Below are 26,518 nucleotides of genomic sequence, written 5' to 3'. Positions count from 1 at the left end.
GACCACTGTGTCCAACGTTACTAGCAGGTAGAGCAAGCTACAACTGACAGTTGTAGGAGATTGTCCCACAGCATGTTCATTTCAATTAACTAGATATATTTTTTTTGAGCAATTTATCTCAAAAGAAATTCTTCCTTTTCAGAGAGGCACACACTTTTAACAAAGAAAGTGTGTGAAACACCCCACCACAAGCAAGTGTCAAGTCGCCTCCTATACAGGCAGAAAATGGGAAGGTATGGTTGCTTTATCTTTGCTTAATTGAGATTTACTGAGTAATTATATGTATTGTATAACCCAAACATTATCTTCAGTTGCTTATTATTGTGAACTAAAAATGTTTACTGATTTAAATTTTTTTACTATTCTTTTTTTTCAGGAGATCTGTCCCAACTGAGGAGTGCATTGTGGAAGAATCACCAGTAAAACCTTCAGAAGGTATTTAACTCTAATGTTGCTTTTCCACACAAAATATATATATATTTACATTTATGTATGACAGTCAGTATTTGTATTTGGTTAAAGTACACAACAGAAGTGTTTGTTGTCTTTTAAAATGAAAGAAAGAATCAGAGATCTTTTTCCTAGGTTGACTGCTTGGGTCTACCACCACACCAAATTCCGTTTTCAATTTAACACTATAAAATTTAATAAATATTTATCAATTACTTTTCAAATCAACATGAACCGCTCTTCACATCAGCATGAATTGGATCCACCACACAGTGCTTATTTAAAAAGAAATGCATTAAGCTGATTTGCTTGTTACGCCTGTTATTTCCTTACAACCAATGTATCATTTAAAAGGCTATTTCTTAAACGGAGTCCGGCGCAGTGCTCACTCCACATAAAACACTACATTACATCACTTCCAGCTAACTTCACAGAGAACAATGAGGGCAAAACAACATCACCGATCTGTTTTAAACCGAATATTCTCTGGTCCAGCTCAACTACAAAATGCAAAAATACTGAATAACAAGCTTTTTCTGGCCTGGCCAGGGTTTCCGTTGGCCTGCAGCCAGCCTGTACAATTATAGGGTAAACACGAGATTTTATGTTATTAAATTATATTTTAATTTACCTTGACAAAAAAATTACTTACATTAGGTTTTAACAACTTAATCACTCGTACAGCAATTTAAAATAAAATATAATTACGTTTTTCAAAAAATGTTGTATGCTTTTCAATCCAGTTTAGCACTGGTATATTGTAGTTATAATTAATTTTAATAATTATTTTTGTTTCATTGGAGCACTTTCCATAACTTAATCTTTTGTGCTTTGGTTTTGTATCAGAACTAAGAAGGAGCCCAAGGATAAAGAAGTTTGCTCGAAGACACTCAAACGTCTTCTACTCGAGTTCTCAACCTCGCTCCCGCAACCTGGACAGGGCTCTCTCTGCATCCAAGCTTACTCTCAGCGATGGCAAAATCAGTGGGGTTAACATAAAGACAGTTCGATCTCCCATGCGTCTCCTTTTCGGGGCTGCTAATTCCCCCAGTCGACCCTCTGACCAGTCTTGTGCAACCAGGGCCACCAGGTCACGGCTGTTTACAGACTCTTCTGTCTTTGAGGTAAGTTCTTTCTTTAATAATAAGGTTCACCAAAACGCATCACATGCATTTGTAGCTGTACTACCTAAAGACTTAACGTCTGCAAATAGTTCAATTTACCGATGGATTTGTGATTAGATTCCTACCCTTTTTTATAAAAGTATCATCAAAATAAAAATAAAAACATTCTTCTACTTTAAGGGCTGGGTAGTGAATTCAATACTTTTTTGGCACCGACCAAATTGCCTCTAAAGTATTGAATGTCGAAAAATACCTTGTCTTTCAATATCTTAGTAGTAAATCTCATCAGCGTCAGTGAGCCAATAAGCATGCAGCATGCTTCTACCAAGATCTAACAATGTTCATGATTGGCTGTCTAACGTCACGTCGTAGAGACGCGCAGGAAAAACATTACACGTTATTGTGTAATGTTGTAATTTATTTTTTTGTTAAAATTGATTTTACAAAATTGGAATTGAATAAAGTATTGTTTAGAAACCGGTATCGAAGTCACGGTATTGGTACCGGTATCGAAATGCTTTGAGCGATACCCAGCCGTATTTCCTTTACACATCATGTTGGAACCATTTCCTTCTTTTCACATCCAATATCCAACTAAAAAAATGTGATTTTGGTTTTTGGGGTCGTCCCCCCACGCCCGACTTTTTCCTTGCAGGTGTTTCATATTGCAAACTTGTTCTCTTCTGCACACACGCTGAAGAATCTCCAAACAGCTGACATGTTGCAGGTTAATTCACGAGGTTCCCTACATGTGCGTCACACCGCGAGCGGTTACGCGTGACACACGGTGGTAAAGTTGAGAGAAAGGAAAAAGAGACTGCTATCGCGTCCATGTGTGCGTGCGTCCTTGAGAACTGTAACTCGTATAACTTATGTTGTCAGTTAATTGTAGCATTGACCGGCATATTTCAGACTGACCTGCCAGTCGCCGGTCATGGCCAAGCACGTGAAAACCGGCCAATTCCGGTCACCGGCCAGTCTATCGGTGCATCTCTATTCTTATAGCAACGTTTTTAGCCGCAGCAGACAGCTGTTTATAGTAAAAAAAAAAAGCTCTAAAAACCCACTGTAACACAGTTGGCAACCAGGTGGTGAGAAGTGAACATTGTGCAGCATTTAGCAGCTAAAGAGCCAGATATTTCCCTCAGGAATAGGTAGAGACTAAAAACATTTGAATATTGAATTTGCATTCACTAAGTGACCACAAACACTACTTAGGTAAATAATAATGTTGCTCTGTAACTGCTAGGTGTGTAATAAGGAACTGTTTATAACAAGCTCACTATATCTGTCAATTTTTTGTTCACAACTTGTTTCCACTGCCCCCAAATGGCCAAAAAAAGTTATTGCAGGTTGAATAAATTCTTTTGTTTGTGTGTTTGTATTAGAGTCCAAATAAAACTCCAACAAAGTCACCTGGCAAACGTGGGAGGGCCATGCATGGGATCACGACACCCAAGACGCCAAAGACCCATCGAACCCCAGAGTCCCCCAAAACCCCACCTCCATCCAGGATGTGTGTTTTCTCTGTTGCAGAGAGCCCTGTAGCAGGCAGCTCTTGTGAACATGGCATGGGTCTGAGAGGCAGTCCTTTCAGATCTCCAGCCAGAAAGAATCCTTTGGTAGAGACACCTACTAAGGAGAGCCCTGTGAGGAGTCCACTAAAGGGTATTCTCAGGACTCCGGTCAAGGCCTTGGTTGAATGCCACATCTCTTCTGGATTACATCTTCTCAATAGCCCAGTTTCCAAGACTCCCAAGAAGAGCGTCAGGTGGTCTCCATCCCCTCGAAAATGTAGAATGGCAGAGGGCAGTGTTCCTTTCAAGGTGCCAGAGTCGCCTCGTACTGCATCACGTACTTCACCGAGACTGGTGAAAACACCCAGTGAGTTCAGTAGTCCTGTCAAAAGCACAAACACTAAAATAGACATTTTCAAGACCCCAGAAAAGACTGCAAATAGTGTTACTTTTACTCAGGAAAAAAATCAGAAGCATTCTGAAAAACTTCACAACGAGATGAAAACACCTGAAAAAGGTGACACTGTTAGTCTACTGGAAATGCATCCTCTACAATCCACACCACCTAAACCCAACACTAGAACTCAATCCAAGACCCCTATTCCTACTGGCAAAATGATTAGTCGCTTTGGACAAACTCCAGGCAAGAGTCAGAGCATTGCATCACCATGTAAGCCAGTATTCACAGTAGGAGGTACTGCTAATTCAGAAGGACCAAATACTCCAGCAAAGTCCCTGACAAAACCAAAGTTTAGTCAAGGGGCTGGAACCACCAGACATACATTAAGGTCTCAGTCTACTGAGAATGTTCCCTCCCAACTAAAGACAGAATCTGCTGAGAAATGTGATCATGTGGAAAAGAACATGCAGTCAGAATCAAAAGACGAGATACAAGCTAAACCTTCCCGATCCTCTGAAACTGACTCTAGTTCCCACACAGATTCACAGCCGTTTGACTCTTCAGGTTTTAACTCTGCATCCACAGACGATGATAGTATGGACATTGTAGATGCTGCAGTTGTAAAGACCCAGCTTAGTGGAGGTATCAAGATGAACATTAGCTTTTCACGGAAGCCCTCAATGTCCAATGAAGACTTTTTGTTGAACACCGTGTCTCCTAAATCACGTGAGCCAACCCAAGGCACACCTAGCCGGAGCTACGGCTTCCGGCAGACCCCTGACCGCCGACAGAGAGAAGCTGCTGCTCGTTTGGGCTACGGAAATGAATCCCCTCGATTTTCAACTCCTCGAGGCCCAGCAAGACTTAGTCGGCAGAAAAGCATGGGCACTCCGAACCCTCTGACTTACCAAGTAGAAATGGAAATGCAAACGTCAGGACTTCCCAAGCTCAAAATCAGACGTACAGATTCCATGAATGCGGGAGATTTGGCCTCAGATGGAGGTTCTCGATCAGGAGCTCGGAACCCTTTAGTTGTGAAACCTTCTCAGCTGGAAAGCCCCTTAGCGTTGTTCTCGAAGCACAGAGATCCAGGATGTGTCTCACCATCTATCTGTACTCATGTCACCCCGGCCAAGAGCACCCCTGGAAAAGGTGGAAGCGTCCAAACTTTCATCTGCCAGTCTTACACCCCTACACGCCATCATGCAGGAACAATGTCTCCAAAGGCGACTGCAGACATCATTCCCCTGACTCCTTCACCTCAGAGTGTAGGTAAGGTGACCCCAGACAACCTCAACAGCTGGCCTCGGAGGAAGAGAGCTCAGACTGGAGTGGTTGGAGGCAAAGATCGTGTTCTGAAGGGGGAGCCTTTTTTGGTGGAGTTGCTGGAGGAAGCTGAGCTTGGAGTTAGCAAATTGCAGGATGTTGAGGACACAGATGAGCCCTCAGACAACAAAACTGCATTACTTGCTTTGACTTCCAAACAGTCGCCCCCAGTTAAAGCAGATGCATCTCCTCTTTCCCCACTGGAAGGCTTGTACTGGATGGAGAAGCTGGCGGAGCAGGCTGACTGTGCTGATCCTCAGAGAGAAGAAGAAGACATCATCTGGGCCGCTGGAAATGGAGATGTCAAGTCAAGTAAGCTATGGTTCACAAATTACAGCTAAGATACTTTTTTATTGTTGACTTAAAATAGCTTCTATATTCTGACCAAATATTTAGTGTGCAATGATATACGTGACAAATGTGACGAGTGCACGTTTTGTAGTTTTGCTTGATAAATGACTAAAATAAAATATAATGTTATGAAAAATCTGTTTTTCTTTGTGAACTCTAGAGCTAGAGTTGAGCAACCATTTTAAAAATGGATATGGTATTTGTCCAACTAAAACAATAGTTTATGAGATATTAAATGACATGTACAAAGTTGAACTTTTTTGGTTGAAACAATTGCATTAAGTTAAAGAATGAAACCAATTTTATCGCTGCTTCTTTCTACATTTTGACAGTTGCGACTCCTCCCAGCTCAAAGGTGAGGAAGCCGGTGACAGCGACTGGGATTTTGGCCCTCACTCACTCTCCATTGTTGTTCAAGGGCAAAACAGGCTCTGCTAGTAAGAGAACGCCACATTTTAAAGGTAAGATGTACAGTGCTTGTGTTTTACAGTTACCTTTTTTTTTTCGATTTCGATATGTTGCCCAGCCCTATTATGACGATAGGCAATGGGTCCTCTTTGCTGGGTACTGAGGAGCAGATGTAATCCTTGACCAGTTGTTCAAAGTATTTCATCACTACAGAGTAGAGTGCCACTGGGCGGGAGTCATTCAGGCAGGCTGGTCTTGTTATCTTGGGCACAGGAATGCTGGTGAACTTCTTGAAGCTCGTGGGTACGACATACCGAGCCAGTGACAGGTTAAATAACTGTGGATACCGACGCTAGTTGGTCATCACCTGTACATCCATCGTAGAACACAGTTTGGAACCCAGGCCTGATAACGTCAGGTCTTCCTGATTTCTTGGTGGTGTTAACATGCTTTAAAGCCCTCCTGACATAATGTGCAGGGAAATGCAATGCAAGCATAAAAATTGTTTAGCTCACCTGCTATAGACACATCAGCACTTTACAAGTAGTACTCTTGGCCATGTAGTGTATTTTCTACTTCTCCAGGTGAGCCAGTAGGTCAGCACACTAGCATTCTTTCACTGGCCTGATAGCCAGAAATGAACAAGCATATGTATCGATTACCCTTGATTCTAGTTAACTAACAATCCTCATTATTTCCCTAAACTTTGTAGATGACGCTGCATCAGGGAGGAGGATAGAAGTTGATGGAGTGGACCCCTCGCCCCAGCCAATCAGACGCTCCTCAGAAAAGACCTACAGCAGAAAGAGGCTGCTTCACTGAATCAAGGAAATCATCTGGCAACAAAGCAAAACGATTGTCCATGCTGTGTGTTACTGTGAAGTTGTGAGCCTTTCTTAGCCATATTTTGTCAGGAGTGCTTTTGATGGCAGATCTGAAAGATGTCTTTCAAGCACCACTTGAAAGGCTTTGCAGATAAATGAATGTCCCTTTCAGTCTCTTCCACCAACACTTTCGACCCTGACATTTTGTGTTCTAACTTTTGTTTTAATCAGGACATTTTAAGAAGAGTATGTTTAGCACATAGTTGAAAAGCTATGCAGTTCTGCCAAGATGTTTAAAAACTGTTCCTGTTAATGATTTTAGCATTCAACATATGCCATGTTTTCTGCATGGGCCTCTCTGAAGCTAAAACATTGGAAAATGGTGATATTATGTCATTGTTTTTCTAAATTGTAATAAGCAATTTTACAATCAAGTCTAAAGCCTAAATGTGTTGATATAAATACTATTCATGTTTATTTATTAGTTTTTTTTTGTTATAAACTTGCTTTTAAGTAATAGGGAAGGGCCTTATTATTTCATATTGTAAATATCATATTGTTATGTATGCAAGTCTTCTGTAAATAAAAGTCAGTTTTCTTAATTAAGGATTGAAAATCTTTTTTTATCCTGGACTCTCCATGCTTTGTCAGGATTCACACTTGTTTTTGAATATTTTATAAAATAGGGAAAGACAAATAAAACCTGTAAAGTAATGCAAACATAAACGTTTCACTGCACATACTTCCTTCTTTTTGAGTGTGACTTTTAGAATTCAAGTTTATCAACTGCCAGCAAATAAAATGAAACTTGATACTTCTGCCCTGTAATCACCCACCTGTTCAAAGGTCAGTTCTCTAGAACTATAAAACTCTTTGTGTGCTTTCAGTAGGAAGTACATCAATGATTTATTTTCACACAGGAAATTACATTTCAATAGCTGCCAATAACCCCAAATTTTATATCCATGATTATGATATCTGATCAGGAATTAGATTTTTTTTTTTTTTTTTTTCTCATCAGAACTGCTAGCTGCTATGGGGTGAGAATTCTTTGAATATCATTGGTCATTATTACTCATGGGATTAGCTTGGCATCAAGCACCAGTTGCTTACTGTGAAGTCTGATCAGGTGATTTTTCATTTCTTAGGTGTGTAGAATATATGTAATCATGGCTGAATTCTATTTAGCTGGCTTTAGGGTCTTGGTATTGTGCATGCTGGCTCACTATTAATGTTTTGGCTTACTCAAGAATACAACAGAGCCATTGTTATTGTTAATAGTAACACTTGTGCTTTTCATACTATAACAAGTAAAAGACATCTGCTGTGAAAAGGCCTGTTGAATCATAATAAATATATAAGCTATTACGTTTTTTTTTGACACTGATGAAATGGAGCACCAACAGATTTTTACAAATAGAACAAAAATGAATTAATGCAGAAGTATTCACTCTCTTCAAGTCCATGTCCTTTTAGGGCAAGTGGGAAGGCATTAACAATCTTGAGATACCCCTAATAGAGAACAAAGCACAACAATGTTTTTCATATTCATAGGTCTCCCACATATGAAGTTGATTCTTGTATAAAATATTTTACTGCAAAGTAGGTAAACTGACAGATATTGTGATATACCCCATGAATAAAAGTGCAAAACAAAGCCAGGCCAAGTGAGATATGATACACCTGAACTCAAGTCATTTTCTTAATGCAAGCTTGGATTGAACCCAGATTGGGTGTGACAGTGGGCAGTGGGTTCCTCTACAAGTTTGAAAAATAGAATGAGTATCTTGATGTCTTGAGGAAATATAGTACTACAAACACATAAGTGCAATAAGCTTAAATTCTGAAATGGGACATGTGGTAAAATGAGTACTTTGATACTTTTACCCCACTCTTACATACAAAACTTCTCAAGCTCTGTGATATTGGGGGCATTAAGTCTCTGAACAGCAGCTTTCAAATCCTGCCACAAATGATGTTAATGTTTTCATATTATGGTGTGTACTCTGTCTTGACTTTTCCACACTGCATTCAAAATGTTGTGTTGTACTTTAGTGGACTTCCAGAAGACTTCTAGGACCTTTTTTGCATAGCATGAACCCCAAGTTCGTGGTGTGGATGTTGGGGCCACAGGTCTCCTAATGGTCTCCCTTACTAGTGTTAAGGTGGACCTTACTGTATTCTGTATGATATTCAGCATATCTGCTTCCAGGCACAGTGTATTTGACCCTTATCATTTGTCACACCCTGATTACACGTGGGTGATCTTCATGTGAGTTGCAATTTACTTCACAAATATGATTTGGGTTATAGTAAAGGGTGTACATACTTTTGCTATCAATCCATGTTTTATATGTATTATGTATGTATTTAAATAGAGGTAGAAAGGTTACTTATGTTTATCAATGTAAATTTTTTATTACATTCCAACAGTTTTTACAATAAAGCAAGTCCAGGGTGAATCCTTTTTATAGGCACTGTAAATTCACCACAGCAGATTGTTTTTCCACTCACATTTACTATCTAATCATATATATTTCTTTGATCATGCAGGTGGGTGGTTGAATTTTAGCAGAGTCAAATACATCCTGCTGTGTTGCAAACTAATTCCATGTCCTGCAAAAATGCCATGTGAACTTTCCTCTTTAATCCACAGATTACTAAATGATCCTCTATAAGGAGCTCAGGCCCTGAATATGAAACAGTATGGCCTCTGTCTGGAAACTAGCGACTGTAAGGGACATTGTAAAGTGGACATGCAGGTCTGTGACTGCACAGTGCACAGATCTTATTACTAACTTCTCCCAAAATATTTCAGATTATTGTTGTTGTTTTGACAAAAATAAAGTACACGAAATCTTAATATCAACATGCATCTGGGGAAGTTCACATAGTTATCCACAAGCATAAACACTATGCACCAAACGTGAAAGAAAAGTCTGGATAAGTCAGACGAGGTCACAGTCTAGAAGTGGAAAACTGATCTGAGGTCTGTGATTTACTTATGGCTTCGGTACATCTTAACTATTACAAAAAAAAAAGAATCATTTCACAAAAATGTGGCAGCAGATCTTTTCTATAAATATTGATGTTATTAAAGGTTTCCTGGAGGTCAATGTTACCTTTAGTGATATGCACTTGTAACAGTAAATAAAAAACAAAGTACCAGTAATTTTCCCTTGAGTAAACTCAAAGCAGACGTGACGCATCGTTATGAGGAAGTTGCAGCTGTTTTTATGGTATGAATGACTGGATTAACCTTGTGATAAATTGCAATGCAGAAAAAGATCACTTATCCTCGTCTGTGTGGGAAAAGGAAAGGAGTGACTGCATTACGTGTTTTGGGCTGTGAGGGAGCCCAGGCATCGTGATGTGAAACCCTTCAGTGCTGCAGCCCCGTTCACGGTCCTTTAGTATTCACACCACGCACTTCACCACCACTGTCAAGATAGCCAAAATAAGATATGTGATTTCCTTTCCTTTCACAATAATGTAACGTATATATACATGCATACACACAGTGTTGTTGTTACTATTATATAATATATTCTTGGAAGCATTTAACTGTAAACATCTTAATCCTGCAGCTGCCAAGGTGGAACAAGTTTAATAGCAATTTTGCATATTTTATAGGATGATCATATGAATCTGTAAGTAGTTGGCAAATAAATGTAGTGCAGAATAGAATTTACCTCTGGAATAGAATAAAGTATACAAACGAGAATGGAAGATAAGATAAAACTTTTTGTATCCCAAGGAAAGTTGCTGTAATACTCAAGTAGGCTACAAGTAAGATAAGATAAGATGGTTCTTTATTGATCCCCAGAGGAGAAATTCAGGTGTTGCAGCAGCACAAAACAGAAATGAGTAAAGATAGAGAAGTACAAGTACAAAATAAAATAAAAAATAAGAATTAATAAAAAAATAAATATATAAACGGTATATTCAACTAGCAAACGAGTAAAAGTAAATAAACTATACATGAGCAATTAAAGACAAGTTACGGTACAGTAACAGTACAGTACAGTCTACGGTTACGAGGTAAGTGATATGTTAAAGTGACAAGTTAAAGGGACGAGGTAAAGTCACATGTTATTATCACTCCTATTATTAGCAGCGAGTCTAGAATATATATGTAAACAGTGTACACCATAAATACAATCTAGTATATGATGTGGTAAGACAGTATAACATATTAACATAACCATAACATAAGATATAGTATGGTGCAATATAATAGTAGTAATAATATAATACTACTACTACTATAGTGTCTAGCATAGCAGTATAACATTGAATATCAATGTATGTAATATATGGTATAGTAGTCTAGTTTAATATAGGTGTATTATTGCAAAGAATATAAATAAAGCCAACTGAGAGTGAATGAAGAGGGAGTGGTGAGAGAGTCTGAGTGTGCCAGACACTGGGAATTGTGTACATTTTACACTTTTATTTTGAAGCTAGAACTACATTTCCGGTCTCGTTCTGTGTTTCTCCATCCATCTTTACGTCGCTCCGGTTAAACCTTCTCCTCCCTGCTTTCATTCCATCAGAGGCGCTTCATCACCGACGCTCCCGTCCACCTGTCACTCCCTCCCTGCAGAAAAAAATAAATAAAAAATGGCAAGCAGCTTCTCAAGAATCCTGTCCTCCAAACGAAAAATCCAGATCCTGTCGTTGGTGGGGGGCTCTGTAACGGCTGGGTTTCTACTGCACCGGGATCATGTCAGCGCTGGAGGAGTGCCTGTACGCAGGAGCTACCCCGCCAGGTAACGGTACACCCCGCCGGCGTGTGTGAGAAATGGCTTTAAAAACACCATGTGTGTCATTATGTTCATTAATTAAGAAGTCCTATTTAGTTATAATGTCATGTCATCGACGTCAATTAAGCAGAATTATGTTCTACAGTAAAGAGTTAATTAAAAAAGGCGGGGTGTGAAACATCAAAGTAACCTTGTTAGCTACAGTAAACAGCAATTTTACCACCCCGACTCATATAGATGCCTTTAAGGACACTAACAAAAACAGTCACTTTAAACAACACCTTTGCTGCCATTATGTTAAATAAATTGTGATTTATTTGTAGGGGGAGGGGGGGGGATGGGAGAGTGTGTTTTAATCGTTAATTATAGCGACCAAAATTAAGGCACATAACGTCAGCCTACTACACAAACCTGCTCCTAAAATACAGATTTAACATAGTAACATATAGGCCTATAACCTTTAATGGGGAAATTGTGAAGTAGTAATATAGAGCTAACTTATAGGTAAAATCTGGCTCATATTTTAGACAAATATAACATTGGAAAAAGCAGTTGTTTGCCTCATAATGAATTTGTGCTGTATGATGACATAGCCTACTGAATGGGAACGGGTGTGAATATAAATAGGACTCGGAGAGGCTGGGGTGATGGTGCAGACGTGTCCAACTACACGCAGCATCATAAAGCAGTGCATAGCCTATATAAATATTAACAAAACGTTATCTGCTGCTCAGATATAAAACCCTGCCCAGGGTGTTGCAGAACGGTGACACACCGAAAGAGCACATATATGTATACAATGAGTCTTTACACAAAAAGTAGTTTAATATATTACTCGACAAATGTTACTAACTATTACAAGTGAAAGTCCTGCATTCAAAATCTTACTTAGGTAAAAATGCATAGGCAGCTTGGAGTACCACAAGTAAGTACTCATTATGCAAAATAGCTCCATTCAAAGTTTTATTATATATTTATTATTTATATATTTCCTTTAAAATCGTATAAGTAACTATAGCTGTCCAATAAATGTAACTAAAATAGAAATACTCAAGTAAAGTAGCCTGCAACTACCTCAAATTTGCACTAATTGGCACAGAAGGCTACTTGAGTAAATGTAGAGTTACATTTCTCTGCTGACTGTAATGGTGTTGACATTGGTTTGGAGATTAGTCTGTAGGCTCAGTCATCGCTCTCCGTTGGTCTGAGGTCATCTCAGTTGTGTTTCAGTGGCTGGAGTAACCAAACAGTCTGTTGCAAGTTGGTGAATAAGCAGTGCAACAGGATACCCTGTAACTAGAGATGGCCCGATACCATTTTATGCTTCCCGATACCGATTCCGATACCTGAACTTGCGGCACAGCGATACAGAGTTCCGATCCGATACCAGTGTGTCATATATTTTATTATGTTTTAACAACTGTATACTTCTTTCCCTGTATGGATGTGATATGATTTCTATCTTTGTTGTCTGTCTGGCTCAGGTTAAACTCTTTGTAAAACATGAACAAACACAAACAATGAATGCCACAGAACTTTCTTTTATTTTCCAGTTTGACAGTCAGTTATAAGGGAAAAAGAACCTAAATAAACTACTTTAACGTAGATTTTGTTTATGGCTTTATTACGTGGTATCGGATCGGTGTATTAACTCCAGTACTTCCCGATACCGATACCATCTCTACCTGTAACACAGGCTTTTTCTTATCAAGCCACAATTAGCAGACATAATCGTAATCTAACATCATACCCTGAATCCTGCCAGCCAGATAGCGGCCCAACTCTTATTCATTATTCATCTTTAAAAGTTGTGTAATGTTAGAGGAAAGGTGAGGCTAACAAAAACTGTGGACTTCATGGTTTTATCAATCGTTCCTTTTGGACAAATGTGCCCACAGATCCTGAACAGCAAGTTTGCTGGCATTATTAAATCCTGCAATAAGAACAGATACCAATGCATATTGTATAATGTGCACATATTATTGGAGCACATTCAGTGGTATGATACTAATCTGAATCTGGACCCACATTTTGTGTCTGCGGCCACCCTTGTTTTTCTGGCTCTGAAAAGATTGTAATGCATTGCCCCCGTGGCTTAGGTGTTGGGACGCCGACCGTAAGCTGCAGCTTTTGTTGCATCTCTCCATCATTTCCTGCCAAAATGCCCCGAAAATGGATAATAATAAGAAAAATAGGAGCATCGTAATAGCAGACAGTTTGTGCAAGGCAAGCCTTCTCGACTCATTGTTGTGGAGGAAAGGGGAATTTGTGCCTTTGTGTAGTAGACTAGGAAAGGTAAAATTATACCAAGCCAAGTTTCTCTGTGACAAAAATCTTGGATACCTATATTATCATCATCAGTGATGCTTGTTAATTTGTCACATTGTTTGGGGAGCAATTATAAAATACAGGTTTTGTATAATTTTAAATTTAAATAACATAGCCTTCCTTATCTTTTGACAGACAGCAGGAAACAGGAACCCATGAGCTACTTAGTCTGTGCTGCTTCTGCAATTTTAGTCTCTGTCGTGCCCAACTCAATTTCATTCCATCTGGAAAGTATCTTGTTTATATAAAAGCCAGTCTTTATCAGCAGGTTCTTTTTGTTTCCATACTAGCCTGCCCAAAGACCTAAATAATTAATAACAGATAGAGGTAAATTAGTCATTAGTCTTGTGTTAATTCAGCAGCATTATTTAATCGAAACAAAGTACATGTAAAGGCTTTCTTCTCCATCGGCATTAAATTAATGGCACTTATGTTACATTTGTTATCCTATATGAAACACTGTACACTAGCTGTTCTTTCTGTCAATTTGCCATTTTTCAGTCGTGAGCCATGAGGCGTTGTCTTCAACATATATCATTTAGGTTTAATTATTATTCACAATGTCCCAGCATATCCAACATTATTATCCTCAACTATAATACAATTAGTAGACACATTTTGCAGCAGGGTGTCCCATAGCCATTAGGTAACAGGTTTAAACCCCAGTTACCTGTACTGTACGTGCCATTTGGAAGTGTCCTTGAGTGAGTCACGCCGCACCTGCTCCAATGGCACCGCTCCAGGGTTAACCTGTGGCCACACTACTTTTTTTTCTTAAAGATCAATGCAGCATTATGTTATCTTGAATTTGTATTTGTGCAGTGCGGAGTACCCTGACTTGCGCAAACACAACAACTGCATGGCCAGTCACCTGACACCTGCCATCTATGCCAAGCTGTGTGATAAGGCCACTCCCAACGGGTACACACTGGACCAGGCCATTCAGACAGGTGTGGACAACCCTGGGCACCCGTTCATCAAGACTGTTGGTATGGTGGCAGGAGACGAGGAGTCTTACGAGGTCAGATATCATTGTACTTTTTCAAACACACAAATACATACGTGCAAGCTCCTCTCTTTGCAGTGGCATGGACAACATTGACAAAGTCCACACTGCAGAAAATGACATAGTACTTCAAAGTACTGTAAATTGGTTTTGGTATGACTTAAGAAATTTGTCCAACCCAACTAGTTTGTACTATTAAGACAATTTCTACAGATGTGAAACCACTTTAATCATCAGAAATGATTTGGAAATATGTCTTGTAGTAGGAAGGAGTATTACAGCACAGGAGAGGGAGAGTTTTAGGCCAGGACACCTCTTTTGGGATGCCTCAGTCTATCTATAGTGAGGGTCTAACTATATTTCCATTTTAATCTAGTACTTCCTTTAGAGGCCCCAAAAATATCTCTGACTTCTTCCTGTCAGTATGTTTTTTTAATCTGATATGAATCGGGAGTCAGCATTCAGTGGGAGTGTTAAAGTTCCATACAAACTCATAATATATTATAAAGGATATATTATAAATGAATGATCTGATTCTGCTGGACAGTCTTGAGACAGTCCAGAAACACCCTTTGCCTGTTGGGATAATGTCCAATGTCACATCATATTGCATGCATCATATTATGTCCAGATTGTAGCACACAAATGATTAATCCATAAATGTCCTGTATTTTTATATTCCTAAATTGTGGGTCTGTCTCAGGTATTTGCAGACCTGCTGAACCCTGTCATCAAAGAAAGGCACAATGGCTACGACCCCTGCACCATGAAGCACCCCACCGACCTGGATTCCAGCAAGGTAATACTCTCAATGACAATACAGAGTGTCTTCTTGTCAGAGAACTCAAATCAGTGATGTGCAAAATATTATGTAGAAATATTTCCCTACCTGCCTTTGTTTCAGATCCATTCGGGCAACTTTGACGCAAAGTATGTGCTGTCGTCCAGGGTGAGAACGGGTCGCAGTATCCGGGGGCTGAGCCTGCCTCCCGCCTGCACCCGGGCAGAGCGCAGAGAGGTGGAGAGGGTGGTGGTGGAAGCCCTCGCCGGCCTGAAGGATGACCTGGCCGGGAAGTACTTCAGTCTCACCCAGATGACAGACGAGGAGCAGCAACAGCTCATTGATGTGAGTGATGCAGTGTTGCTGTATGCATACGAAGATGTTGTACATTATTGAGGTACAACTTTTGACTTGCAGTGCTAAACAGTCATTTAACAATTCCAGTTTGTTTAGATTTCAGACAGAGGTCACGTTTATTAAAGGGACTCACAAAAATCATACACTGTATGCAGTGTGAATGCAAGAAAAAACTGTGATATATATATATATATATATATATATATATATAGGGTAATTTTCCAAACATGGCTATTTCATGCTTGATTTGTTTTTGTAGAAAAATAATCTTTTCACAGTTTCATCACATTTCTACAAACAATTCTAGTGAAATGTAAAACCAGAACAGTTTGCTATTTCATGTACCTCAACTCTGTTGCGAACAATTGTCTAAACTTTACATATCCTTCTTATAATCAGTCATTTTAATACAGTAGCAGCAGTGGTTGTGCATGATCTGTGGACCGCGCTAGATCACTTTTTCAATCGTAAAATACACACAGCACCTGCAAAGTTCAAAGTGATTGTAATGCCTAGTGTACGGATCTGATTCCCAGTGAGGTTACTTACGTGAAAACATATGCACTCATGGTAAAGATGTTGAGTCTACTGTGGATGTGGTTGAAACTTTTAGCAGAGGAAACAAAATAAGGAGCAGACAATTTTATCTTTTAATCAGAAATGGGTTTGAGTCGAGCCTGCCATGGCATTTTTCTCCTGCCCACAACAAGATTGACCAGATTATTGAATTCTCAAGTCTCACACCCTCATTTATTCTGTCTCCCTGTGACAATACTGTCCAATCTGAGTTAGCCATTGTTGGCACTTTGAGTATAAAATGTCTTTTCTCTGTATTTACAATAGGACCACTTCCTGTTTGACAAGCCTGTGTCACCCCTCCTGACATGTGCAGGCATGGCCCGTGATTGGCCAGATGCCCGTGGTATATGGTAAGTGATAAAACCTGATGATACAACTTTCTGGCTGATTGAGCAAACTTCTTTATTCAAGGCAAGACAATACCGGGTAATATTATTTTGAATGTAATGGAAAACCTAATTGATTTGATGGAATTGATCAGTTTTGGCACTTGCTGACTGATTTGCTGATTACATTTATTCGTGATACTTATAGAGTATGTTTATATACTAAGTCAACTTGTAGGTTGGTTTTGCACCATTTATGTTCAGCCTTCCATCAGATCTCTAATTTCTTTAAGGTGGTGTAGGTCGCCCATATAACCATTATGTGGATATATATACTGGAGCAACACACTCAATTATCTTGGACAGAGGGTATTTTTTGCCAGTTTTTATCAGATTTTTGGGATTGTCATTAATGTATTTTAGGGGGTTAATTCTGGCATCTTGACAAATTAACAATCAGTTTGATTCGCTAGGATTTGTATGAACGTTTTCCTCCATTGCTGGAAGCTAGCAGCAGGTCATACAAACAATCTCAAAACTGTAATCTTCCCTCTGTCCCAAACCAGCCCAATCTTAAATGCCCCCTAATATTTAACTTTACAGGCATGTTATCAACTTTACAATTAATTTCTGAGTTGGCGTGGTTGCTCCAGTAATATCATTTCCCCATTGCTGAGCTGTGGTGGAGGTGTATTAGCAATGCAGACAATGCTCCCTCAGCCCTGAGTTTTAGCTTGTGCCCAGGAATAGCCAAATGCAACGCATCAGCCAGACAAAATCAATCACCAGCCTCCCTCCTCTCTCCCTCTGCCAGCCGTATCAGCCTCTCCTCTCCTTAATAATTCACCTTCACTTCATCCCTCCGTCATCTCTTTTTTCAGGTCCACTGGCAGCTTTCTCTTTCCCTCTCTGGCTCATTCTCCTCCTCTCTCCTTTCACTGTTTCGCTTATCATGTGTCATGCTCTACTTTCTCTCATTTTTGCTTCATCCCACACCCTTCAATACTTCTTTTTTTGTTTTACTCCCCCCTCCTGTTCTTTTTTTATGTCATTTAAGTATCCTGCACTACTATATTCTCTTCTAACTCCTCTCTCTCTCTCTTTTCCTCTCTCCAACCTGCTGTCTCCGTTACGTATCCATTACCTTATTAAATCTCTAACAATATTAAGTAGGTCAGTTTGGACTAAAAGCCTTTGTAGTGACAGTGTCTAGGTGCACTTTAAAAATGAAATGAAATGTCATGTGTAAAAGTTGACAATTTTCCCTGAGATTGGTGGTAGGAGGGGTCATTGGGCCATCAAGATCCATGCTTCCCCTGGGGAGCATGGATGTGTTCAGCAGATGTCACTGTACTTTACAGATTTTGAATTATAATATTTACAAGTGGAATTGTTAGCCCCACTGTGCCACTTGAGGAAAGGTCAGAGTGTTACCAAAATCGTAATGATTATTATACTGCATGCCGTTAATATAAAGAGCAAAACTCATGGGTATTCGGTCAATCGCTTTTGAAGTATCTTGCTATCTGAATCTTACCTAAGTACATTTCTGTGTACTCAAGTCTCCATAGAAAATTAGATCTTAATCTCAATGGGAGGTTATGTGAGTGTTATTTGTTTACGGCAAGTGCTTTCTTTTACCTGCTAAGGGCAATAGATAAAAAGTCAGGAATGTTGTCATTTGGATTTATACTCTGAAGACCATATGTGTCTGTACCATTCAAGCCATGTGATAGTACTTGAGACATTTATTTAGGACTAAAACCTACTGACATCACTATTCACAGAGCCCCATCGCTAGTGTGGCTAAAGATAGGTAGATAGATTTCAAATAAAAATGTCAGAGAAAAGCATGCCTTTCTTGTAAGCTTTTCTTTATTGCTGACTAACTGTTCATGAGTTTGTGAGGTTTCCATCCGACAGATTTAACTTTACGTTATGTTTTATGAGATGTCTACTTTCTTAATTACTTACTTTCTAAGTATGTCATAAATCAATACGACGGACATTACAAAGCCCTTTAAGCACAGTGCAGCCTCTGAGAAACACAACCGTCAGTGACGTGTGGCAAAAACAAGCATTCTCCTCAGTGACTGATGTTTAATGGCCTTCTCTCTACTCACCAATGTCATATGGCTCCGTTAATAGAGAAAACCCATCACCAATCTCTACTTATTAACTTATCCTACACACGTTCTGCCAATATGCTTCCAAAATACCATTTTGAGTCTATCTATATCTATTGAGTCAGTCTGGGAAAAATGATTAAAATATTGATTTATGTATGACATACCGTATATTCGTATTTGGAATCAGTAAATATAATTTAATTTGTTGATCACGTAAGAAATAAAGACATGGTTATAAGATATGGATAAAAAAAGTATATCAGCTCTGTGTTCAACTGTTTACTGGTTCTGCATCGGAATAAATGACCCCTCCCTGGGTGGTGCACTGTGTCTGTCCGCTGCCATCTTGATAGCTATGATGGGGCAAACACAGAGGACAAATAACCCTTATCCACTGCGATCGATACTCTATAACTCAAATGTAATATAACTTTTCTCTGTGCAGGCACAACAACGACAAAACATTCCTGATTTGGATCAATGAGGAGGATCACACCAGGGTCATCTCCATGGAGAAGGGAGGCAACATGAAGAGAGTCTTTGAGAGGTTCTGCAAAGGCCTCAAGGAGGTAAGGCTGTTCTTGTATACGTGTGGGGATTGTTTAAGATGTTGAGATGAGAGAGAGACTATGGCTAGGAATGACAAAGAAGAGACTGTCTTCAGATTTTTCACTCCGATCTGGATGCACCATGATTTAATGATTTGACCAAGTTACTGGATTACAGTAGACCATTGTGCACTTGGGCAGAGCATCTTTACGTTGGCAGCTGTAACGGACATATCTATCCTACTGTCATCAGATGGCTGTAGGGATTTCATCAGCCAAAGGGGAGGGCATTAATACATTGTAAAAGCATCTAGTGTATGCTTGCAAAAGCAAAAAAACTGCTTGTACTAGTCTTTGCCCTGCCATGAAAATAAAGCCTGTAGACAGACGCACAAAAACACACTGTCCAAACACGGCCATGCAAACATAAATTATTTATCTAAGCTGTCCAAGTTTTCCATTCGAGAAAAAGGACAAGCAATGCAACATCTGGTGCTGCACTGTTGCACTGAGGGTGTGACAAAAAAACAGTGCTACACGAGCGTCATTTTAACTCCCAACAGTATGCCAGTGTTTGTGCCAGTCCACTCTCACCAGAGTTCATTCAACAGTCCTACAACTCAACAGCTCTCCATTCTTCACTTGTCAGCACTGAAAAATGAAAACACCCACTAACAATTTGAACAGTATGTACATAACCATCAAACCAAAATCATCATCATATCCATCTACCAGAGGTCAGAGAATGTATGACTGAAACACACACTCATTGTGTTGCGACTGATTCTATCTCCCTAAGGTGGAGCGTCTGATCCAGGAGAGAGGCTGGGAGTTCATGTGGAGCGAGAAGCTCGGTTACATCCTCACCTGCCCCTCCAACCTGGGCACAGGCCTCAGGGCCGGGGTCCACGTCAAACTGCCCCGGCTGAGCAAGGTAACACAATAGTTGTGATAGAAAGAAAATAATTTGATAATCATGCTAGTAGATAGTAGATAATGGTGGAACTTTTGTGCCATTATTCTATTTGTGTGTCACGCATTGAAAAACAGAGTGTCTGCATGGCCTGGAAAGTTATCAAAGTATTAAATTATAAAAGTTGAGGCCTCAAAAAAACAAAATGATCTTAATGTGGGCTATTTAGTATTTTCTCCAGAATAAATGAGAATTGCACAGGCAGCAGACTTAGTTTTGTTTTAGTTTTATTACATTATTTGCACATTTTGGACCCACATGCATGTCAACTACAATATTTGTACTGTGTAGGGCTATTACAAAATGCCAAATAAGTTATTATTTTATTGCATCTGTTTTATTAAACTTTAAAACTGATGTGCAACTGTTAAAACTGCCACATAACATTTTCAAAGGGTTTTATTGGTCATGTTCACCAGGAAATGGGCTGTTCATAAGATTATTAATTAAATGTTGGTGGTTGTGAGCTCAAAAGGTCTGAATGATACCTGCAGATATCTGAAAGTAAATAAAGGAGCCCAAAATTTCACATTGAGGAATATGGTGATCAAAGTGCTTTGAAAGTAGAATAACTCCTCTCCCCCAACCCCAAGGATCCCCGCCTCAATACGATCCTGAACAACCTGCGTCTGCAGAAGCGTGGGACCGGTGGTGTGGACACCGCCGCTGTGGGCGGAGTGTTCGACATCTCCAACCTGGACCGCCTGGGACTGTCTGAGGTAGGGAAACGTCTGTAGAAATGCACAGAGATGGTGGCTGAGTGAAGATAAAGACTGTGAGCAATGGTGCCTTAACGCACGGGCCTTTAGGGGCCTCACAAGACATGAGCTTTAAAAAAAGTGGAAAAACAGTATATAGGTTATATATTAAATTATGATATTAGCCTATATATTTGCACTGCCACCATGAATAATATTGGGCCAGGGAAGTCACAGAGCATAGTCGCTAATCAGCGCGTTCTAGTGTATATCCGCATTTTGTAATTCTTCAAATCACAAATTGGGTGAGCGGGCTATGTGCTGAGGAAGGGGAAAGAGAAGGAGTGGCGCCGACAACCGGACGAAAAGCGCTAGTAGGAGGTAGGATGTTGGCGGGTTTTTAATAGAAAAGACTGAAAGACTTTTCGTGTTGCATGCCTGTAGTGGGTGAAGGTGTGGACTAGGGCTGCTCCCTCTTAGTCGATTAGTCGACTAATCGGTCGTTTTGGTCTTAGTCAACTTAGATTTCTTTAGTCAATTAGTCATGTTTTATGCTTTTTTCATGCTGAATGACTTATTTCCAAGAAACGTACGAGCACATCTCTGGTAAACTCAAGAATTAAAGTGGTGCTGTTGCATGACTCTTTGCGGAGAAACTCAGATTTACAGATCTGTCGATTAAATCAACTAATCGATTAGTAAATACAATTGAATGAGTGTTAGTTGACTAATAATTTCTTCAATCGAGCACAGCCCTATGTGGACACATATAAGCTACGACTTTGCGGGACCATTTCTCAGTAAATCCTCCCTGTATAAACAAAGATTCAGTATGAATATTTATTGCGTCACAGTGTTGTCAGTGTAGCATTTACCATGTCACTTTGGAGACAGCAACTGGACCATTGCCAAATGTTTTTTTTTTGTGATAACAAGTTGGATTTTGTAGAGCAAAAAATAGCAACTCAATTATGGCACAAAACGGACAGACGGTTGTTGTTTTTTCAGACCAAATGGAGCTAAAGCTGTTTTCCACAATTGTGAGAGGAGAGGAGTGAGAGGAAGAATAGAGGAGTGGACAGGAGAGGAAGAAGAGAGGAGTGTTCTTGTCCAGACTGTACATGTACAGTAGTTTGTCTTTGTGATGTACTTGTCCATGTTCTTACGCCTGACAGAGTCATACTTTACAAAGGAGCTGTTGTCTGTTGTTGTGAACGTATGGTCGCTTATTTTATTCTGATTACACGGAGAGTGGCGATGGCTCTTAACTGTTTCTGGGTGGAGTGCAGTGTACTGATTAGCGCTCAATTAATTTTATTCTAATTTTCCTACTGTTACATCACTTGAACATGTGACTCTTTGTGATTGACTGAACATAGACTTAGACATAGCCCATTGCATCTGTGCAAAAATAAATCCAGGACTTTGACAAAAAGAGGTTTAAGAGTTGGAAGTTAAGTGGAGCATGGTGACTCAAATATCCGGTTCTGTTTTTTGGGGGGTTTTTTGAGAGCGTGGGCTGCTCACTGCTGTTTGGTCCTCCATCATTCAGACTGATGAGAGGAGCACTCTGAGGGTGGAGTCAAGTTAATAGATGGAGGAAGGGACAGCTGGAGCAAAGTGCAGGAGAACAATAAGACGTTTCCATTCAGAGCAAAGACAGTATCCTGGATGTGCAAAACAAGGGTTCATTTCTGGGAAAACATAGGAAAAAAGGCTTAACTCAGTATTCAGCTTAAATTAAACTACTTAGTAAATGTGGTTCTCAAAAGCACAATGTACAGCCTATCTCAGGCCACTTGTTTCTAAGGTTTAGTATTGTTTGCATCAAACACATTAAAAGTATACTGTGCAGGATTTATTTATTTATTTTTATTCAATGGTGTTTGTGGACACACGGCATTCAAAGTTGATCCTGCTCAATGAGAGAGAGAGAGAGAGAGAGAGAGAGAGAGAGAGAGAGAGAGAGAGAGGCTCAATTGGGGAATGTGAACAGGCCCCCACACCCTGAGCACCCCCCTGTTTTCAACTGGGGGGTGCAAACTCACATGGAGCCCAAATGCTTTTTGCTGATGCCCATGAACGTCAAATTAACAGCATAATAATAAGAAAAAACAGGTAGGGTCCCTGCAGATACAGACACCGCCACACACTTCTAATGGGTCATACGTGATGATTGAGAGGGATTACTTCTGTAACAGTCTATCCATTGTTTTTTAGGAAAATCGTATTATCAACATGATGCATTATCTGAGTAGTATCTAAATCGGGATGTGGAAAAAATGTTAGTTAAAGACTTGAAAGATTTGATGTTTCTCTGTGAGAAAGTACAAAACATCCTGGGGTTCTGCCTTCTATATTCAAACTGTGCGACTATAGTTTACAAACCTTCCAGCTAACACACCAAATGTTGTAAATGAGACCTGCAGGCAAGTCTGTTTTGGAGGTGGGCTTTGCTTTTGACTATAGTTTGGAGAAGGCATTCCTTAAAAAGGTTATTGGCCTCTAGTTGAAGCTGTCTTGCAGCTCAGTTAAGAGTGCAGAATGCTTGTGTTTATATTTGGTGATGTCTGTAATGTACACTTTGGTAGAGAGGGGTTTGCAGATGTTAGGTCTGAGAGTGCTCTGTGTCTGTAGTTGCTCTAGCTCTGCTACCCGTACCCTTAAAGGTACAGTAGGTAAGACTTATAAAACTATCATTCTGTCATATTTGCTGAAACTGACCCTATGTTCCAGTAGAACTACATGAAGCAAGTAATTAAAAAAAAAAATCTACAGCCTGTAGTGTGATTTGCAAAAATCCTGTTTAGATGCACCAATCAGGGCCAGGGGGGTGTCCAACTGCGTGTCAATCACTGCTCATGCACACGCAGTCATTCTCCCTTGTGGGGGGAGGGGCTTAGGAGACCGTTTTGGGCTTTAGCAGAAAGTGGCTAAGTCCTGGATCTTTGCAATCCTACCTACATAACCTTTAATTAGAGCTAAAATATGGTACATAAAATATATGAAAGATAACCTCCATGTTTTAAGACATACAAATACTCTGATATACTGCTTTCAATAATAATTTGTGTCCGATAGGCTAGCTAATCTTTTTCTATGCAAAAATAGATAAAAGCACTAAAATGTGATGCGTCTCTCCCTCAGGTCCAGCTGGTGCAGACAGTGATTGATGGCGTCAACTACCTAATCGAGTGTGAGAAGAAACTGGAGAAAGGCCAGGACATCAAGGTGCCACCACCCCTTAAGTATTTCAAGTAGACACTGATCCCTGACCCCAGCCAACAAACCTCTGGGCACACACATGCACAAACCCCTTGCTCGGTGCCCATAGATATTATAAATATCTATGTCATTGCCTCATTTATTTCCACTACTTATCTAATCACCTCTTCCTGTCCCATAGTATACCTCTCTATAATATGATCTACATACAGTATATTATACGCAGCTGTCTGGCTAAACCAAACCAGAGTCCCAACATACTGCATTGGGCTTTAGTGTGTTTCAGATGGATTTCTATATTAAACTCAAATGTTAACCTAGCTCAGCAAAAACGGCAGTAAACATTAATCAAGGATGCACAAACTGTAGGCTGTTGTAACATAGCAAAGATGGCCACCCATTTGCCCGTCTATGCATGGCCAAACAGTATCTATGGCTCTGCTCCCAAAGCCCACCAAACCTGGCTTTACCTTGCCTCGGCCCCCTCCCACCGCATGTCCTATATACTCTTCCCCTCATTCCTGTGTGTTGATTGGTCATCCCTATTACCTGGTGCTTGTATTGTCCATCCATTTGTGCTCTACTTTCCATCGTGGATTGTGCGTACACAGTTTCTTTTCACCATTTTGAGTGGATTTGAATGTAGATTCACAGTGTAAGATTCTTAAAAAAGAAGAGTGTTCTCCAGAGGTTTGTTGACACACTGGTGTCAAAATGTAATGTTATAACACACTGGCCGGGCTTGGTTCTGTACTGTAAGCTCCTGAAGCAATATCATTCCAGCTCACCATGAAATGTTGCACTGTAATGTCTTTTATTAAAGAAATCATCTATTTAACAGCAGTTTCTCTGTCTGTCATTTGTTGATAGAGCGCTGCTTCTTTTTTCTCCTTCTTCCACATGAGCCAGACGTCATTCTTTGGTATCCAAGAGAATTTTGCCAGAGCATAAAGCCTAAGCTTTAAGTAACCATGGTAACCTAGCTTGAGGCGCATGGTTGCGATCAGCGTGGTTGCATAGTGTCATGTGACATTGTTTAGTCAGGGTTCTTGTTTTCGCACAGAGCCAAGACTTTTCCTGACTTAACATTTTAGGCCCCTCACTTATACTGCAAAGGCAGTCTTGTCTATGCATCAGTTAAAGCACAAGGCAGGTAATATTCTATTTTTATTTTTTTTATTTGTGACCTGTTTTTAAATGTCTTTAGTAGGAACCAGTGGTTTGGGGGCTGAGTGTCACAGATGCACTGAGAAAGTATTGAAAGATAGAATTACACATTGTTAGTTTTATGTCTTGTCATGGGATGTTGATGTAAACAAAAATATAGAATATTGCCAGACTTAACATTTAAGCTCCATGATGAATTACTATTAAATCTAACTGTGAACACGTAGTATGGTGCAAACACCCAGTATACAACCATGGCGGGAAATGTGTGAAATGAATTGTGCGCCTTTGAGAGTGAATATGAGCCCAAATATGTGTCCGTCTTTTGTTTAAAGGTGAGTGCAAAGACGTCAGTGGTTTCTCTGCAGTGCAGGGAGTATGTAACAAGTGCTTTGTCCCTTGGAGAATGAATAGATTTTTATTGTCTCCTGTGATGGAACAGGCAACAATTTTCCCAGTGTTTTGGTCTGGACGCTGACAGGACAACAAGGCGTTCAGTGTTCGGACGAGACGCAGCTGAGACGTCAAGTGTTGGTGTTCTGTTTCTCTCACTTCAAGGATTTGGAGGACGGTTCTAATGTCCTGAATACATCCTCCTCCTCCTCCCTCTCTACCGCTCACAGTACTCGGAGCATGTCACCAGCATAATGCTGCAGACTTCTCTTCTCCTCCTTGTTCCAGATATGGCTGAGGAGCAAGCGGGTTGCTGTGGCAACCACTTCACAGAGGCAATGGGGGCTTTGATTTGAGAGGGAAGGGGCTTTGTGGGGGAAAACAGAAAAACAAATCTCTACAGTGCAGAAGAGTGCGGCAGAGTGCACAGCCACACACATGAAACAGTTTCCTAAGATAAAATGGTGGCTGAACAGTGACGTCAATACTGTAACTAACAGACTTTGCGATAAAATGTTGAAAAAAGGCTTTACAGTATTAAATGTAAGGTGTAAAGGCGATATGCTGAGATGCCTTTGGGTGTACAGATGTTTTACAAAATGCTGTGAAGTGCAATACTGTTCGCAGCTCCACTGACAGTAAATGTCATAAAAACAAAACTCAAGCCTCTAACCTAATTTGGTCCCTAAATGATTTCCATCTAATTCTGCCATTCCCATATCAGCTGTGAGTTTACAGTAAACGGTGGCTGGTCTGGAAGAAAGAGCTCTGGATTAGCCCGGCTCGGCAGGCGGCACGGAGATGACGGGGCTTATGAGGTGTTGCTTAAAGAAACTTGTCTG

The 26,518-nt window shown here is 40.0% G+C and overlaps 2 protein-coding genes across 4 annotated transcripts in view; both read left to right on the top strand.

Annotated features, from left to right (window-relative positions):
- The window catches only part of ticrr (TopBP1-interacting, checkpoint, and replication regulator), a 16,381-nt gene extending 9,375 nt beyond the window's left edge, over positions 1 to 7,006 (top strand). For 2 of the 3 annotated variants that reach the window (XM_028585982.1, XM_028585981.1), the window contains exons 16-21: positions 143 to 233; positions 377 to 435; positions 1,297 to 1,574; positions 2,963 to 5,129; positions 5,501 to 5,629; positions 6,289 to 7,006. In XM_028585982.1, the coding sequence (XP_028441783.1) occupies positions 143 to 233; positions 377 to 435; positions 1,297 to 1,574; positions 2,963 to 5,129; positions 5,501 to 5,629; positions 6,289 to 6,398 (2,834 nt within the window). In that variant the 3' untranslated portion in view covers positions 6,399 to 7,006. The remainder of the gene's footprint in view (positions 1 to 142; positions 234 to 376; positions 436 to 1,296; positions 1,575 to 2,962; positions 5,130 to 5,500; positions 5,630 to 6,288) is intronic. The other variant, XM_028585983.1, reaches the window with a different exon arrangement.
- A 3,928-nt stretch (positions 7,007 to 10,934) lies between these two features.
- Positions 10,935 to 24,910, top strand: ckmt1 (creatine kinase, mitochondrial 1). Its single transcript, XM_028584817.1, has 9 exons — positions 10,935 to 11,172; positions 14,317 to 14,515; positions 15,204 to 15,299; positions 15,405 to 15,626; positions 16,482 to 16,567; positions 19,118 to 19,241; positions 20,020 to 20,154; positions 20,787 to 20,912; positions 24,039 to 24,910. Exons 1-9 carry the CDS (start codon positions 11,024 to 11,026, stop codon positions 24,150 to 24,152), a joined length of 1,251 nt encoding a protein of 416 aa, XP_028440618.1. The 5' UTR covers positions 10,935 to 11,023; the 3' UTR covers positions 24,153 to 24,910.
- The last annotated feature ends 1,608 nt before the right edge of the window (positions 24,911 to 26,518 follow it).

This window comes from Perca flavescens, chromosome 8, assembly GCF_004354835.1.
Source record: "Perca flavescens isolate YP-PL-M2 chromosome 8, PFLA_1.0, whole genome shotgun sequence".
Classification (NCBI taxonomy): Eukaryota; Metazoa; Chordata; class Actinopteri; order Perciformes; family Percidae; genus Perca; species Perca flavescens.
Note: the sequence above shows the minus strand (reverse complement) of the source record. Positions and strands in the feature narration are given on the sequence as shown.

Coding starts and splice junctions, on each gene's coding strand:
- ckmt1 (XM_028584817.1), top strand. CDS start 11,024: ATGGCAAGCAGCTTCTCAAGAATCCTGTCCTCCAAACGAAAAATCCAG. Junction 15,627..16,481: donor AGCAGCAACAGCTCATTGAT/GTGAGTGATGCA, acceptor TATTTACAATAG/GACCACTTCCTGTTTGACAA. Junction 20,155..20,786: donor AACTGCCCCGGCTGAGCAAG/GTAACACAATAG, acceptor CCCAACCCCAAG/GATCCCCGCCTCAATACGAT.